This window comes from Onychostruthus taczanowskii, unplaced genomic scaffold, assembly GCF_017590055.1.
Source record: "Onychostruthus taczanowskii isolate IOZ18803 unplaced genomic scaffold, ASM1759005v1 scaffold9, whole genome shotgun sequence".
In the NCBI taxonomy this organism is placed as follows: domain Eukaryota; kingdom Metazoa; phylum Chordata; class Aves; order Passeriformes; family Passeridae; genus Onychostruthus; species Onychostruthus taczanowskii.
The window spans coordinates 9,174,508-9,191,309 of record NW_024506993.1 but is presented as its reverse complement, the minus strand read 5'-3'; the positions used below and the strand labels follow the sequence as shown (position 1 = coordinate 9,191,309).

General features: G+C 56.9%; 2 protein-coding genes across 6 annotated transcripts in view; one reads left to right on the top strand and one right to left on the bottom strand.

Annotated features, from left to right (window-relative positions):
* Positions 1-2,316, top strand: part of SETD5 (SET domain containing 5) — a 65,441-nt gene extending 63,125 nt beyond the window's left edge. For all 4 annotated transcript variants that reach the window (XM_041425534.1, XM_041425535.1, XM_041425537.1 and 1 more), the window contains one exon: positions 64-2,316. In XM_041425534.1, coding sequence (XP_041281468.1) covers positions 64-663 — 600 coding nt within the window. In that variant the 3' untranslated portion in view covers positions 664-2,316. The remainder of the gene's footprint in view (positions 1-63) is intronic.
* Positions 2,317-3,537: 1,221 nt separating this feature from the next.
* Positions 3,538-15,613, bottom strand: LHFPL4 (LHFPL tetraspan subfamily member 4). Of its 2 annotated transcripts, XR_005954176.1 has the most exons (5): positions 15,151-15,594; positions 5,761-5,997; positions 5,561-5,577; positions 4,533-5,265; positions 3,538-3,738 (listed from the first exon to the last, which is right to left on the bottom strand). XR_005954176.1 is itself a non-coding variant. In XM_041425503.1 (4 exons), the coding sequence occupies exons 1-4, from the start codon at positions 15,554-15,556 to the stop codon at positions 5,257-5,259; spliced, it is 669 nt and encodes a 222-aa protein (XP_041281437.1). In that variant the 5' UTR covers positions 15,557-15,613; the 3' UTR covers positions 3,538-5,256. The 2 variants fall into 2 exon arrangements, 1 of the variants encoding a protein (XP_041281437.1); XM_041425503.1 differs by having other exon boundaries at positions 3,538-5,265; positions 15,151-15,613.
* Positions 15,614-16,802: the final 1,189 nt, after the last annotated feature.

The following is a 16,802-nucleotide window of genomic DNA, read 5'->3' as shown; positions in this document are numbered from 1 at the left end:
AGGTAGGAAACGGGGAATTCAGCCTGACACGCATTTTCCTTTTTTTCCACATGCCTTGTTCAGCTGCTGCAGTCTGACAGTCCCCAGGCAGAGTCACAGACCCTGCTCCAGCAGAACTCCTCCCCGTACAGAGGGCACCTCGCGCCGTCTCCTGGATACAGCTACCGAGCAGCAGCACAGAGGACAGGACACAGCCTGTCCCACGGTTCCTCGGAAACGTCCCTCTCCTCCACCTCATATTCCAGCCCTGCCCACTCGGTCTCCACAGACTCCTCTGCCCTGTTTGCAGGGAATTCGGGGTATTTCAGCAGCCAGCAGCACTCTGGCAGTGTCAGCAGCAGCCTCCTGAGGAAGAGCTGCCCTGCGGCTGCCAGCCCGGCACAGCAGACAGCTGTGGACTCTCTCTCCTCGGAGTCGGGCTCCCAGCCCTGCACAGGCGTGTCGGGCTCTTCCTCCGCTCCCCAAAGTGCTCGCTCACTACAGTCAGACTTGCGGACTATCAGCCTGCCGAGCTCGGGGCAGTCTGTTCTCTACCAGGGTTCCCGGGGTGCAGTGATTTCCAATGCACAACACTATCCGCACCGCGGGGGAGGCAGTGTCCATCAGTACAGACTGCAGCAGCTTCAAGGTTCTGGAGTAAAGACTCAAACAGGACTTTCCTAGGGCTGCCTGGACTTCGGGAGGACAAAACTGCCCATAGCTCCTTCCAGTCACCCCTGGAAGTGGCTCCTGGGCTGGTGTTGAAAGCTTGCACCTGATGCTGGGGTGCCAGGGGTCAGAGGCTGAGGTCGAAAATGCACGGGTGAGATTTGTGAGCAGTATTGGCCTCTGGCCTGGTAGGAGAACACAGATTTCTCTGAGGCAGAGACTGTAGCAAAGCAGTTCCCTGACATATGGGTACATTGCAAAAGCAAAAAGAAACAAACAGAAAAAAAAAGAAAAAAAAAAAAAAAGAAAATGGTTCAAGTGCAATGACTGTGGCACAGCCTCTGTCTCTGGTCCGTGCCCATGGCCACAGTCACACATGCAGCGTGGACACAGTTCTGAATTCAAAAGCAGTTTAAAGGAAACGTTGGGGGAAGTTAACTCCAATCTCTTTATAGGTCAGGTTCTCAGTGCGTTCTGGGGAGGGCTTTAATCCGTTACGATCATTCCAGTCACAAGCAGACGAGCGCACACGGCTGCCTTTGGGCTTGGGTCGCCGCTGCCGCCGTCGGAGCTTTTTCCAGGACAGGAGAGTCTCTGCAAATGCAAACAGCACGGGAGGGTTTCAGGGTGTGCCTGTGGCTGCAGAGGATCCGGGGTGCGCTGTCGTGCACTGCTTCATTGCAGTCTGTCACGAACGAGTGTTTTTGAGGTCGCTTAAGGAGTCTGTGAACAGGAGCGCGGCCGGGGCTCGCTGGCTGCTGGTGCGCCACGCGCAGGGGATGGCCGGGGGCCTGATCGGTGGAGTGATGCTGCGGCACGCGGGGGGCTGCAAGGGGCGGTGGTGGGGTGGTGGGTGGGCACCCCGGTCTGTGCTGAGCCAGAGGCTCTCCAGGCAGTGCCACGTGGGGTCTTTCCCAGCCGCTGTCACCCGCTGAGCGTGGCAGGAGAGCCAGCCCAGACACAGTGCGCTGTGTGTTCAATTCCATACGATTGCCAGCTTCTTTCTCACTTGTTTACTGTAATATCGGGCGTGTTTTTATTTATCTAATTTTATATTCAGTTATAACCATAGTAGGTTAGCTAATATATGACAGGTGTCATCCCTGGTGCTGCAGTGGAACTTCTCCTTTCTCTTGGATAACATAATGCTGTGAGTCTGTCTCCCCTCTCCTTGCAGATGCACAGTCTTCTTCCTCTTTTTTTAGGACTGTTACAGATTTCTCTAATTCACAACTGAAATCAGGTGTTTGTTCAGCCTAGGGGAGACTTTTAAAATATTGAAACAAAGAGTAGCTTTCTCACACTGTCTGGCTGTGAGCGTGTTGGGATGGAACTTGTCACCCCGCAGTTGGGTGTCTGTATACTGTATAACATAGGTGTAAACTTCACTTGGCTTAGCCCTGGAGGTGCAGCCTCCCCTTTCGTGCTCCGAGCAGCACGGGGCAGACGGGCTCTGCCCTGCCAGGCGGCGGGAGGGGGCCAGAGGGGCCCTGCCCAGAGGCTCCAGCACCTTCGGGCGCAGTAGGGGGGCAGGAGGGAGGGACCCTGGAAAGCTCTAGGAAAGGTGGGGGCTGTAGCTTCTTACTCTAGTGGAGTTTTTACACCATGCTGTAACATTTGAACTTTCACAAGAGATGTAATAATTTTGATAATAAAAATACTTAACTTGAAAAATCGTATTGCTGAATTTCTTATCACCTTGAGCACTGGTGCCCAGGACACAGGGTGAGAGGGTGAGGGCATGTAAGTCTCTCTTCCCTGTCTCCTGCAGGGTAAGCAAATCCTGGCAGGAGCAGCCTTGCAGACCTCCCTCCTACCTTCTGCCTGGTGAAGCTAGGAGCTGCTGTGGGAGCTGCTGTTCTTTAGGAAATTCCCTGAGCTTCTGGCTGGGGTTGTGAGCTTTTTGGCTCTGCTGCAGCTGTTCTTCTTGCCTAAGTTCATTTGGGGAGGAGATGGATTTGGAGGATGTCTCCTGCACCACTGCACCTGCTTTAAAACCTGTTTCCTGGTGTGGCAGAACCTGGTATCCAGGGTTTTCATACTGCTTGCCTTTTCCTTAGGAAGCCTGACATGCGCTGAGCCTGCCATGGGGCCTGCCAGGTGTGTCTGCAAGTGCTGGTTTGAGGTGCCCATGGCTTCTGGTCTTCAACTGCCCTCACTTGAGAGAGACCATTCCCCCTGACACTGTGGAATAGCATCTGTCATGGTTCATTCTGTCCTTTCGTGTCCCCCAAAAGAGTGGCTCCATCTCCCCTACTCCTTCCCTGAAAGCAGCTGTGGGTAGCACCAGCCCTGCTCTTCTCAGCCTCTTCTGCCATCTGCAGGGCTCACCTGGGCTGTGAGCATGTCCCACACCGGAGGAGGCAGACCTGGCCAAAGCTCTCTGCAAGTCCCAGAGCTCCCCATGTTGCCCTCACACAGCCTGGAATGCTCTCCCCACTCCTCTACCAGAGCATGTCATTAAACTGACCGGCCATGTGGTTTTTTTCCATCAAGACACTGGAATTCGATTGATTTCAGGAGTTTTTTGATTAATTTCATGAATTTTCCTGTCAGTCTGTGTTAGTCAGTGAGCTGACAGTCCACTCATCACGCACTGTGAACAAGCAGAAGGGACGGGTTCAAAGGCTCCTTGGGATGGATGGGATCCTGCTCCACCCCCTGCTTTGCCATGAAGTGGGACAGACCCTTTCTCTGGGGACTCCTCTGGCCAGCCCTCATTGTGTGCCAGCCCAAGTGGGTGGAGGCTCAGCTCCACAGGCTGCAGGGTGGGCTCCCCACCACAGCTCAAGACACTCACAGGGGCTTCTTTGGCCTCCCACCTCCTTTGGTGGTGGCCAGGAAGAACCCATCCCAACCTTCCCCACAACACAGGGCTCCGAGCTTGTCTGGTTTGAATTATATTTTTCAATAAGGTTTTGTGAAACACTGTATCAAACTTTGTACTAAAATACAGATATATTACAGCTACTGTATTCCTTTCTCCACTGATTTTCTTGGTTTGTTTTTCCAATTCGGCTGGCAACAGCACTCTCAAGCTGGCAAGACCCGGGCGCTGCGAGTTCCTGTTGACCTCGTTCTGGGGGGCAGCTGTCAGAGGGATGTGGGCACCGCTGGGCTCATGGCGGAGGGCACTGGCAGGAGTGCTGGCACGCACTCCGTCCCGGGTGGCTTTGGCTCCCAGATGGTGTTTCGGCACAGCTCCATCCCCCACCGCCACGCCCCAGGGCCTCAGGGCACCACTTACCTGCTCCAGCCCGCCCCCGGTGCCGGGTGAGGCGCTGGGTCCTGCAGAGCCCCTCACGCCATCCCCCAGCAGCCTGCACGCTCCGTGGCCCCATCCCAGGACCGTGGTCCCACCCTGCTCCCACTGCCCCGCTCCCTGGCCTTGCCCAGTGTCTGGGTCCAGCCCTGCCAGGGCTCCAACCAGCCCTGGGGGCCCTGCCCTGGGCCCTGCAAGGAGCCCCAGCTGCTCGCACTGAGACACGGCTGAGGACTTTATTGCATTGCGAGGGCTGTGGTGACCCAAGCCCCTGCGGCCAGGGAAAGCCAGCGCACACACACGCTGGTGTGGCCAGCAGAGCCACAGCCAGGCTGCAGCCACCCGCGCCGGGGTGTCGGCTCTCGGGTGCGGTGTGTGGGCCTGGGAGGCCGCCGGCGAGGTACAGCCAGGAGGCCGGGTGGGTACAGGAGTGCTCGGGTACCCAGCCATGCCGTGCGGCAGGGAAAGCCTTGCTGTCACCAGTGGAGATAAAGCACCGTATGGGGATGGGGAGGGAAGGCGTTTGGCAACAGCCCGCGGCCGGCTCGGGGAGGGGTCTTGGCAGAGGGGGTTCCTCCTGTGCCCGCCCGGGGGTTTTGCATGTTCAGCTGCTCCCACTTACCAGGGCTTACATTCAACGGCGGCGCGAGTCGGGTGTCCCACGGCCGGCAGCGGCAAGGCCCCCGCGGTCCCCATGCTGAGGGGAGCGAGCAGCAGCCTGCGGCCCCAGCCACGCACCAGGAAACACCATGTCCTGGGCTGGACTCCCGGAGCGGGGGGAGAGGGGGCTCGAGTCACTTTACCCTGTTTAGAGAATATGAATTTACATGTAAAAGTAGGGGTTGGGCCCCATCCCGGCCACCGGGTCCCCTGGCTGTGGAGACAGGATCACGGAGCTGTACAAAATGGGAGTGGGGAGGGGTCCGGGACCCGGAGCGGCCGGCACGGGGCGTCACAGGGTGCGCGTTCGGGTGGGAGGCAGCAGGTCAGGAGTCCTGGGGATGTAGAAATCTGTTAAAAACTCCAAGACTGTTTTTTCCTTGAAACAAAACCGCAGCTGGATTCTGTTCTTGAACAAAGCGGGTTTGAGGCATCCTCCCCCGGCGGCGGCCCGCAGGCAGCGGTGGGTACGGAGCTGGCAGGGTGCGTGGGATGGTGGTGCCGGCGTGGACATGGAGGTGGCCATGGATGCGGCGGGCGGCTGGCGCATCCCTGGCACGGGCACCGGGGCCCGGAGGGCGGCGCGGGACGCTGTGTGGCCGCTGGCAGCAAATGGAGGGCAGGACAGGGAGGGAGCGCCCAGGCTGCCGGCCATGGGAAGAGGGTCCTGCTGCGGATGGTCGGCCTTATATCCTCTGCAGGGAAAGCACAGCAGGTTGGGGATGGACTTGGCCTGGTCTTACTGCACCATCGTGCTACTTGCATGTGCTAGGCATATGCCTGTCCCCATCCCTTCCACCCTGTCCCTGCTGCCTCCCTTCTCCATTGCCCCCAGCCCTGCTGCCTGCATAGCCAGGGTCCCCCACCCCATCCCATCCCATCCCATCCCATCCCATCCCATCCCATCCATGTCACGCAGACATCAAGCACATTCACACCCAGAGACACCACAGAGGGACAAGGGACAGGACAGTGACACTCAAGGCTTACCGCAGTGCCAACAAAATCTGTGGAAACAGAAGAGAGAGAGGTCAGGCAGGGCAGAGGCTCAGCAGCTTCCTCCCACCCTGCCCAGCCTGGCTTGCCTTGTAGGTGCCAGTTAAGCCCATGGGACCCTTGCTAGGCTGCCAGAGGGGCCAAGCCCCCCAGGCTGCTCCCACCCAAGATCCCCCCAGTAGCATGGTGCTGACCTTTGCTCTCTGTCTTGAGCTCCTCGTGCAGCAGGTCGTTCTGCCGGTTGCCGAGAACAAAGGCCAGGAAGGAAAGGATAAGGGCGTTGAGGATGCCGATGATGGCCAGGATATAAGCCCAGCGCACAGAGCAGTCACCCAGGGAGTACTTCCCTGTCTTCTCCCCGCACATGTCCCGTATGGTCTCTGCATCCCAGCCATCGGGAAAGATCATGCAGCCCAGCACCAGGCAGAGCGCTGCAAGAGGGAGAGGAGGGGGAAGCATCAGAGACAATGGAGTGGCAGTGCTGGTGCTGAGCCCCCCAGTCAGTACATGAGTGCAGCCCATGTCTGGCAGGGACCCCACCTTGGCCCCACGACAGCCTGGCAACGTGGCAGGTGACAGCCACCACTGCCTCGGGAGCCCCAGCGACTGCGTTTTTGGCTGTCCCAAACCTGGCCCACGCACAAATAGGGACTTCAGGCTCTTGGTTTCTACCAGCATCAGCCACAGCACCAGTGGCTGCCCACGGGCTTTCCTCATCACTACAAGCTCCCTGCATGTGGGCAGGAGCTACCGGTGCACTGCAGGCAAGGATGCTGCCTGTGGAGAGGACTGGAATCCCCAGGAGCCCCCACACCTGACCACCCCGCAGCCTGCAAGCACCACTCCAGAGGGGTCACCTTCCCAGCAGGCCTCCACCCAGCACACTCTGTGCTGAGCAAGGAGACATCAGGGAACACAGGGATGGAAATGCCAAGACAAAGCCTGTGACTATCAAGGTAAGGAGGTGACTTTTTCTGACTACAGCAAGTACAAAAGCTCCTCACCCCATATCAGCTGGAAAAGCTAAAAATAGTAATGATGGCTGTGACTCCCTGCAGGTACTTTTGCCCTGAGTTAAGGAAGAAGCAAGATGTTTGTGCCCACACCAGTAACAAGTTCTCTCTCCATCCCTTTCAGCAAACACCCTGCAGGCAGGCAGCTGGCAGTCTGGCATGAGCTTTCTGGGTGCTGGCATGTGTTTTGCACTGCTTTCCATGGGGAAGGGAAATCCCAGGAGGGAGACGAGTGCCTGCAGGGCATCACACTGCGCCCAGGAAAGGACGGGGACACTGGCACATAATATGCAGCAGCTGCTGCCTGGTCTCTGACTCCACACACACATAGCAAACCCCCTTGGTAAAAGTGTCTGTGGACAGTGCTGATTTACCCTGCATGCTGATTCACTGCAATGCACAGCCCTGCTGCCACCCCAGCACCACAGGGCTGCACAGAGCCAAGCCGGTGTCTCCAGCATGTCGTCACCAGGGACTCCCGGCCAAGCACAGCCTGTCTGGGACTGGGCCAACCCAAAACCATCCCTCTGCAAGAAACACAATCAGCACCAACGCCATGCACTGCATGGTAAATGGTGAGGAGCAGCCTGGCCTGCTGCTGACCTGGGCACCTTGGAATAGGATGGCATTAATTCAGCTGAGGGCCTGAATTAAAGGGGATCAGGTGCAGCAGACCTGTGCCAGGGACTGTTCCTGTGAAAGCAGAGATGCTAAGAGGATTTTAGGATCCTCTGAGCTCCCAGTGCAGTGCAGCTGTGAAACAAGCTAAGGTGCTCTGTGACAATCCCCAGCAAGGGGTGAGTTTACCCCCACAGCACTACTCAGGCTGGCACAACCCAGCCTGGAAACGGGCACAGTTCTGAGAAATCTGCTGAAATCATAGAGGAGGAGGAAAGAACCACAGGTATGCAGTGAGGCTGGGAGAAAGCACAGAAAGCAGCAGCTCCAGCTGCCTGGGTGGGCAGCAGGCTTCAGCAACAGCCACTCTGGGCCCAAAGGAGAATGGGGGCTGTGCCCAAGATGGTAGGCAAATATGAGTTAAAAAATCAGGCACCAATTTTACCTACACCAGCAAGGGCTTGGGCAGGCTCCTAGCCTTTGTGCACAGCCCTCAGTCAGTCCTTCACAGGAGCAGAACAGCAGCCCCTGGCTCTATCCCTGGACTCTGCAGGCAGTGTGATGTCCTCTGCGTTCCTGAGCTGTTACTGGGGTAAAGGTGGGTCCAGCTGCCCAGGTAAAGCAGAAGCCTGCCAAGAGCTCACCACTCTGAAAACACCACAGGTGAGAGGCTCTCCCAGGACATCTGCAGGTCCCAAACATGGCAGGACAGGCAGTGATGCTACGGCACTCATGGAGGACAGGAGAGACAGGGTCTAAGGCAAAAGTAGGGTGGCTCAAAAAGGCATGGGAGACACTCGTGTGGTGGGTTGTCACAGCAGTGTCACAGAGAACATGCAGTGACGGCCACTGCCAGGACACTGCCTGGCTCCAGCCTGTGTCTGCTTGTCTGATCCCTCTCATCCCTGTGTGCCTGCTCTGTACTGCACCAGGCCAAAGGGAGTCTGTGCCCTGTCCCACCGAGCAGCTGCAGGATCTTTGCCCGTGCCCCCACAGCCCATTTGACAGAATTAAACAACAAATTTACTGCTGGACAGAGGTGGGTGCCCAAGTCACCACACATACCTAAATGCCTCTGCCTGAGGGTGACTGGCCTCTTCCCAAAAACCCCTCACTACTCTACAGCTCCCTGGGAAGTGGCTGAGGTGGGGCTGAGCTACTGAAGGCAGGTGCTCTCCTGGTGAAGAGCAGCTCAGTGCTCTGCCTTTCCCATCTGCCCTACATGTTCCCAGCAGCAAGCTGACTCCTCTGCTCTGTCACAAGCAATTCCCTTTTCTGCACTCCCCAGGCCACCCAATGTCCTGGAAACACCTTCCCGTGCCTGCAGCAGGGAGTGACTTTGAAAAGCAGAGCAAGAACAAGGAGGGGATCCCCACACAGTCCACAGGCCTTGGTGCTGGCCTCTCCAACAGGCCTGAGGGATGCAGGGTCAGGGCTCTGCCTGCCCACCCCTCTGCCTGCAGCACCATTCTGCCAGCACCTACCTCCAAATGCCCCAAGACCCCTTGCAGACCTGCAGGAAAACCTTGGGTTTTGTTTAAAGCAGCCAATTTCTATGCCTTGCAACCACAAGAAAAGCACCAGGTGATGACTCCTATGAAGAACCACTATAAGAGGAAAAAATAACCCAACTCCTGTCCATTTTGCTTTTAATTCCTGTTCTTCTGAGTGTGTGAATGCCAGTCCTCTCTGTCAGTGCCACCAAGAATGGCTGGCTGGTCTGTCATACCCCACAGCTGCCATCCTTCCCCTAGGCCCTGGGCTCCAACTCTCTTTTCTAGAGTTTTTCCAATTGTAAAGACAGTTTTGAGAGCAGGCATTTCAGTGATCACTGGGACAGGGTGCATGCAGAGGGAGGATGATCCTGCTGGGGCGGGGGCTCTGACCCCATAAAGCTGGCATTTCTTGGCTTTACAGCTGGTTTATGGCTTCTCACTCCTCAGTGCTCCCTTGTCAAGGTTCATTAGAAACAACATGGGCATCTCAAGGGCTTTTGATATCCTCACAAAATAAATTAATCAAAGGGAATGCAATGTTATGACTCAGGCTGCAACACCAAAGCAAGATTTGAGCAGAAAGAGGAGGCTCCTCCTGGCAGGACAACATCTCCTGGTACAAGGTGCATTTAGCTAATTTGGACTGTCTGAGTAACCCCCATGTTTGCTGAGTACCACTACCCCTGTCCTGAGCAGCTGTGCCTGCAGGATTAAAATTTGATTTTTTAAAATTACTTTTTCTGTCTAGTTTAGTCTGCAGGTGTGAATGAAAACTGGCTTTCACTGCTTCTGCCTGGCATGGGTGGAAGGAGCTCAGGACATGACCTGCAGCTGAGATGTGACCTCCCCCAGAGCATCACGCCACCACAGAACACACAAACAGGAAGATGTGAAGTGATGGGGGGAAACCAGCAATCACTGGGTCCAAAATGGGCTTTTTAAACCTGGCATGGGGACAGCACATGCAAAAACCTCGGGGAACAGGGGCTGGGCTGTGCAGTCGGGGTCTAAAGTGGCTGCTTCTCACCAGAAAACCTCCTGAGAGCTGAGCACCAAAAGGAAAGGGGACAAACACAGTCCCCACTCCTCCCCCTAAAAACTGAAATCCCTCAAAAATAAACCAACATTAAGGGCAGCGTGCTCTGGACGGCGAGCACCGGCCATTTACACAGACACGAGCTCCCTTACGGCGTTTTGCTCCACAGGCTGTTTTTGTGCCAAAAAATCAGCAGGATTCAGAATAGAGTTATGAGTTTGTATGAATCAGAACTGACAGTTACTTTATCTGGAACAACAGTTCAGGGATGTAAGCTCCAGGACACGAGCGGCTCCGAGACGCCCGGCTCAGCCCCTCCCCGCGAGTACTCGGGCACACCGAGAGCCGCGGCGGGAGCGCTGCTGCTGCTGCTGCTGCTGCGGAGCGCACGGCGCTGCACGGATGCAAGGGATGGGCTGCAGCCCGGCTCCTGTCCCCTCTGCAAGACCTGAGTGGTAGGGGAAGAAGAGGGGAATCTTCAGGAAAGCTTTTTTTTGGGGTCCGGAAGACAGTAATTCAGCGAGTGCTGAGGGGTTTTGCGGTGCTGTTATTTGTGCTGCAAGGTCAGCAGGTGGAAGTGGTTCGTACACGGGCAATATTGCTCCCTTTGACAGAGAAAGGGCTTGAGGACAAACTGCAGAGTCACAGGATGGTTAAAGTTGGAAGGGACCACTGGAGATCATTTAGTCCAACCCTCTTGCGAAGGGTCACCTAGAGCAGGTGACACAAGAACATGTCCAGATGGATTTTGAAAGACTCCAGAGACAGAGACCCCTCAACCTCCCTGGGCAGTCTCATGCTCAGCAGCTGTCCCAGTTACATTCCAAGCCAGTTTACAGCAGTGGTATCTGCCTCATATTTTTTCATTAAGAATTTCAATTAATGACTTTTATATCCATGAAAAGAGTATTTTGAAACCTCAGAGTCTCTGAAAGGACTTGGGTCTCCAGCAAGTCACAGTCAGGAAGATGAGCCTGTCCTGATGTGGTTCAGCAGAGCCACTGCATTGCTGCCAGAACCAGGGAAGGTTTTGGGGCTGTAGCACTCGCCCAGGCCAGATCCTGCCTTCCCTTGGGGCTGAGGCCACACCACTACACAGCTCCACCATGCTCAGCCCAGCAGCTGGCAACAATTCCCTCACTCCTCCTCTCCATGGATATGCCAAAACCATGCCATGCAAGGGGTCCCCACTGAGATAGGGCAAACACAGCTGCAGTGCAGAAGATGAAGCCCTGCTTAGGAACCTGCCTCTGATCTCAGGCCTTGGAAGGGCCCATCCAAGAGGTGTAGCTTTGAAGGGAGTCTCCCAAAGGAGAAAAGAGCTCAGATGGATATGTATCACCACATTCTCCATCAGGCAAGGTGGCTGGACATGGCACCATCAATGCCAAAATGCCACTGATAAGGACAAAGCCCAGCCCTAAGGCCAAGAGCATGACCCCAGGTGGGAAAGCACCCCACGTGCCATGTATCCCTAACAGAGGGAGTGTGACGGTCTCACCACACTGACTGCTGGACCTGGAGCACAGGGAAACACCTTAAATGTGGCCAGTCAATTCTTCCATGCAAGCAGGATGGTGTGCTCAGCTGGCTGCCTCTTTTGGCCCTCAATAGACTGTAAGTACAAAACCAAAGGAAACAACCCTCTGGAAACAACCCTGGGTACCACTCGGGGTAATCATCCTGATGGGAGGCACATGGATGCAGTGTCACACAGAGCTGGCTGAGCTGTCTTGAGGGGCATTAGTGCTGGGCACCAGGACAACTTTGTTCAAAGCTCGGAGTAAACTCAAGGGTGACTGTGTCTTATGCTACAGCAGAGTCTTGGGGACTCAGAGGAAATGCTCAGGCTCCTGGTCGTGGTGTATTCCTATGCTCTGATTTCCTGCAGACAAATCCCAAGGGGGATCACCCTCACAGCCCATTTCTCTTCAAGCATCATCCCATGGAACTTCCTGAAGGTGCTCCTCTGCTAATTTGGAGCTCTGGGGTGGCATCAGGTGCTGTCAGTCACACAGTTGTTGACGTGCTCAGGTTAAGGACCCATCTCTGGTTTTATAACAGAAGGATTTAGCAAAATCTCCAGTTTTGCGTTACTGGGATTTTGAACAGGGCAGATGGCCGCATTTCTATTTGCGATAAAGCAGAGTCTTTCCTCTTAATTAGATCCAGTTTCCTCCTAGGGGGGCAGTGGCTTTTGAGCTGGAGCTTTCTGTCAAGCTCTAATTAAACCCTGCCTTGATTGTTGTCCACTAATTAGACATCGATGATTTAAAGTTGGTTGGTTTTTTTTGTTTTTTTGAAAGAGATCCTGAATTCCTCATCCTCCTCCCCCACATTCCTGCACTTGTTTTTGCTCCTCTAAGAGCCCATCCATGCCCACAATCAGCAGCCCTTCACTCTGCACTGGCCATCCCACAGGGATGGGGTGGGGACACCTCTGCTCCATCTCTCTGCCCATCACCTGTCTCACATGGCTTTCACCAGTGAGACCAAGTGACTTTGGGCCTCACAGTTGCTTCTGCTGCAGTAGATCAAGTCCTTCAGCTAAACCCTCACTGAGGCAGGAGGAATTTCCTTTCCTTCTCTGCTCCTCCAAACTCTCAGCTCTGACAGAATCCTCCAACCTCCCAGCCAGCTGAATCTCTGAAGTTTGCCATAATGATGTGCCAGAGCCTGCATCAGGCTATGTTTCTGCCTTACCCATAAGATCTGGCCTATGGAACTCTCTCCATAGGTCATGGCAGCTCCTTCTCCATGCACAAGGTAACAATCCACCTGTGGCTGCCTCAGACATTCCCAGGGGAGTTTGGCTCTGCCTGACCCCTGCCAGACAAGACTGTCTTGCTGGGACACACCACACCAGCACCTCTGCATCCAGGCCCTCCCTGAAGAGAACATCAGCAGCTGTAGGACAGCAGCTCTCTCATGTTGTCCTGTCTCAGGGTAGGGTGGAGAGCCAGTCTCTGTTAATTGTGCCTTGGACTTTGCCTGACAGAGAAGCCATGGAGCCATGCTGCTCTGGGAGAGCTCCAAGCCAACCTGGGCTGGCTGGGGCCAGAAGAGCCAGCCCATGGCCCCACTGAGCTGAGCACTCAGGGTTCCCACAAATGCAGTTTTCAGCAACACGTGCAATTACAGAGTGCAAAGTCTGACTAAGGATAAGCCCCAAGGCAAGGTGAAAGGTACCCAGAGGTGACAACAGCAAAGTGCTGTCATGGCCACCCAAACCTGAGCCAGGACAGGACAGGAGGCACTGGGGAGAAGACCCAGGGCTGCCTCCAGTGCAGTGCCCTCTGCCACACAGCTCCCTGTGCAGCAGCAGCAGCAGCTGGGCACTCCACGCCACTTGATTAAGCTGCCGACAATCGGTAGGATTTGGGCTCTGAGCTTACTTTAAACTGATAAATCTTCAGGACGGGGAAAATTAAAGATGAGGGAATTTCCTGATCAGCCAAGGCAGCTCCAGGTCTGGCTGTGGTCCTGATCTGGGTAAGGGGAGGTCAGGCTTTCCAGCCCAAGCCAGCTGCAAGGGAAAGAGCTGGGCTAGCTGAAAGGTCCTCACACAGAGGGGCTGATCCTTCCACATCAAGGGCTGGGGCCCTTCTCACAGAGGGGATGAACAGGGTCCTTCCATTAGGAATAAGGAGCACTGTAGATCCTTCCAGTGGAAGCTCTAGGTCTATTCACACTTAGTATGCAGTGGAGAGTAAGTGTTTGTCCACACCTGTGTAAAACTGTGCAGAGAAGGAAGTGAAGGGTCTTCCTACCAATAGTTAGTATGCAGTGGAGAGTAAGTGTTTGTCCACACCTGTGTAAAACTGTGCAGAGAAGGAAGTGAAGGGTCTTGCTACCAAGTTCAACATCATTCCTCAGGACCTTTCTCCCAAAAGGACAGACCCTGTGTGAGGACACCTGGGAAGTCTGTGCATAAGGGGATACTTGGGATCCTTATCAATATAGGCATCAGGTCCCCTTGTGGGGAAAGGTCTGGGTTATTGTAGAGTGTCACTTTGAGGAGCGAGTCTGTGAAGGTCTTGGGGTACATCTACAGTGGGGTTTCATTTGTGGAGGGATCTAAGGAGGATCTATAGACAGGGTCACTTCGGTGGGGGGGTGGTTAATTACTGGGTTTGAGTGGTCATGTCTGGGGAGACATCAAGGGAAATGTATAGTGTACCTCTGTGGGAAGCACTGGAGAGAGCGGGGGGAGGCTCTATCCTCACAGCCCTTTCATGGCGCAGGAGAGAGGGGGCCTGGTACAATATGTCTTTAAGGGGGAACTGAAGGGTGCTTTTACAGGGATGGGGGATCCATGCATGGGCTTCTTTCAGTGGTGGGGTCCCTTTGGGGGCTGAGTGTTCCCCTAAAGCAAGAATCTATTGGAGAAAACCCCACATCTCTGGGGCTGACCGGGAGGCTAGTCCTTGATGTGGAGTGTGCTGGGGTGTCTGAATCCCCAGGGATTCAGGGGGATGATCCAGTGTGTCCTAGGCCATGTTGTAGGGTGTCCCAATGCTGGTCCTTGACCAGGGTGCACTGAAGTGCCCCAAGGTGGGTCCCTAGCCCAGGATGTCCTGAGGATCCAGACCATCCAGACTGTCCGGGTGTCCCAGGGTTGGTGCCTGTTCTGGGATCACCTGAAGTGGGTCCCTGATCCAGCTCTCTGGCTGTGTCCCAGGGAGCCTTATGTTTCTCTGGGGTCAGACCTTGCCTGGGGAATCCCAGGCTCCAGTGCCCCAAGCAGGTGTGACCATTCCTGGTGCCAGTGCCTGGTCTGGATGTCCCAGGAAGCCCTGGAGTGTCCTGAGGCCATTTCTTGGCTGAGAAGACCCATGGCCCTACAGTGTTCGTGCCCATCCAGCTTCCTGGAGTGACCCCAATGGTCCCTGTGGCCAACCTCTGCCTGGGGAGACAGGTGCCAGTGCGTAAAGCCAGCAGCTGCTTGTGGTGCTCTGTCAGTGCCAGTGCCTGGCCTGCTTGTCCCAGGAAGGCCTGGGAAGCCCTAGGGCCAGCTCCTGGCTGGGATTCCCTATGGACACAAAGTACATGTACCCAGCCCAGCTTTCTGGAGCAGCCCTTGTGTTCCTCATGGCCAGGGGATACCAGGGAGCCCTCGGTGCCAGCGCCCCAAACGGGTGCCCATTCCCACTCATCTGTCAGCACCAGCACCTGGCCTGGGTGTCCCAAGAAACTGTGGGGCTGGATCCTGGATCCACGGCCCTGCAGCGTTTGGACTCAGCCCAGCTTCCTGAAGCAACCTTGCTGTTCCTTGTAGCCAGGGACCCCACTACCACTGCCGGGGGATCCCAGGGTGCCGCACGCTCAGCGCTGCCCACATCCTCCCCACCCGTGCCCCGCCGCCAGGCCCGGGGCAGGCCGGCGTTCCCAGTGCCGGTGGTTCCCGGTGCCGGTGTGTACCTGCCAGCAGCTGCATCCAGGCGCAGATCTTGTAGACGGTGGCGGTGTTGCAGAAGAAGAACAGGGCGAAGCAGGTGATGCAGCCCAGCGTCAGCACCATGGAGAGCAGCACGAAGAACGCGGCCGCCTGAAAGGCGCCCGAGGGGATGGTGCTGAAGTCGGTGAAGGAGCCGCGGCACGACAGCTCCCGGCCCGCCAGCCCGCTGCCCACGCAGTAGTGGAACAGCCCGAAGTACCCGGGCTTGGGCGTGTTAACGCTGTCGCCCACCCAGTAGGGCTGGATGAAGACCACCACGTTGATGATGGCGAAGCAGATGGTGAAGATGGCCCAGAGCACGCCGATGGCGCGCGAGTTCCGCACGTAGTTGTCATGGTACAGCTTGGAGGCTTCCTGCGAGGGCAGCATCCTGCCGGCCGCCGCTGCCGGAGGGCGGGAGGGGCCGGGGCGGCCCTTGGGCCCCCCCCCGCCACTGCGGAGCCGAGCCCAGCCGAGCCCGGGCTCGAGCCCGGCCGGGCCCAGTCCAGTCCCGCCCAGCCCGGCCCGGCCAGAGCCCGGCCGAGCCCGAGCCGAACCGAGACCCTCCGAGCCCGCCCCCCGGGGATTGGACCGCTCCGCCGCCTCCTGCTGCGCTCGCCTCGGGCTCGGCCGAGCGACGGGCTCGCATCCACTCGGCTTGGCTCGGGTCGGGTCGCTGGGCCCATTCCTCTCCCCCGGTCCGGCAGGACCGTTCCCCGGACCGACCCCGCCCGGGGTAGCACCGTGGCATGGCTCCGATAAGTGCTGGAAGGTCCCCGCGTGGCTGCCTTTGACCGGAGTGCGCCCGCAGGGAGAGCGTCCATCCTCCCGCACCCCTCACGGGCCCCGGGGAGGCCTGCGGGCTGCCGGCGTAGCCCCTCGGACGGGCAGCAGACCTTCCCCACGCTCCTGGCGGGGACGGAGCAAGTGAGTTGCCACCACTGTGGGTGCGCCCGCTCGGGGGCAGCAGGAGTCGACCCAAAATCTCTGACAGAGCGAGGCCAGGTACACGGCTGTGCCAGGTCAGATGTGGTGACAGGGTTGGGGTGCACAACGTGCGCCAGGCTGGGTGTGGTGGATGACTGGGCTGGGTAAACGGCTATGCCAGTGGTGTCACACAGGCTGTCAGCGCTCGTATGCCAGCAGGTGCCCTTGCGCAATCCTGCCACTGCCCCGTCAGCCTCACAGCGGTCCCAAACCCAGCAGAGACCAAACCGTGCCGGGCCAGTTTCATTCTCAGGCAACGAGATGCACCGCGTTAGCTGCAGTTGAACTCGGCTGTCATTCAGTGTTTGAGAAGATTCGCAGCTGATTTGCAAATCAGACAAACGCAGATGAAAAACACATTGTGTTCCCCTGCAAGAGCCAAGGAGCCGTGTGCCTCCGGCTGGGCGCGGGCAGTGCTGTCACCCTCGGCACAGCCCGAGCTGGCTCCGTGACACTGCCCGGGCACAGTGCCGCCCTCAGCCGTGCTCCGGGCAGCGATACCGCTCCCCCCGCAGCCCCTCTGCCACGGGCTCAGTGAGTGCGAGCACACTCTGGGAGGGGCTTCTTTAATTAAAACCCCCCTCGGCGTTCTTTCTTTAGGACAGCGCCCTGGGCACGCCCGCCAGCGCCACAGTCCGACCCACTCGGC

Excerpts from the sequence above, each read along its gene's own strand:
- LHFPL4 (XM_041425503.1), bottom strand. The coding sequence starts at position 15,556 with ATGCTGCCCTCGCAGGAAGCCTCCAAGCTGTACCATGACAACTACGTG. Across the intron at positions 5,998-15,150 it reads CTGGATGCAGCTGCTGGCAG|CGCTCTGCCTGGTGCTGGGC; the intron begins GTACACACCGGC and ends TCCCTCTTGCAG.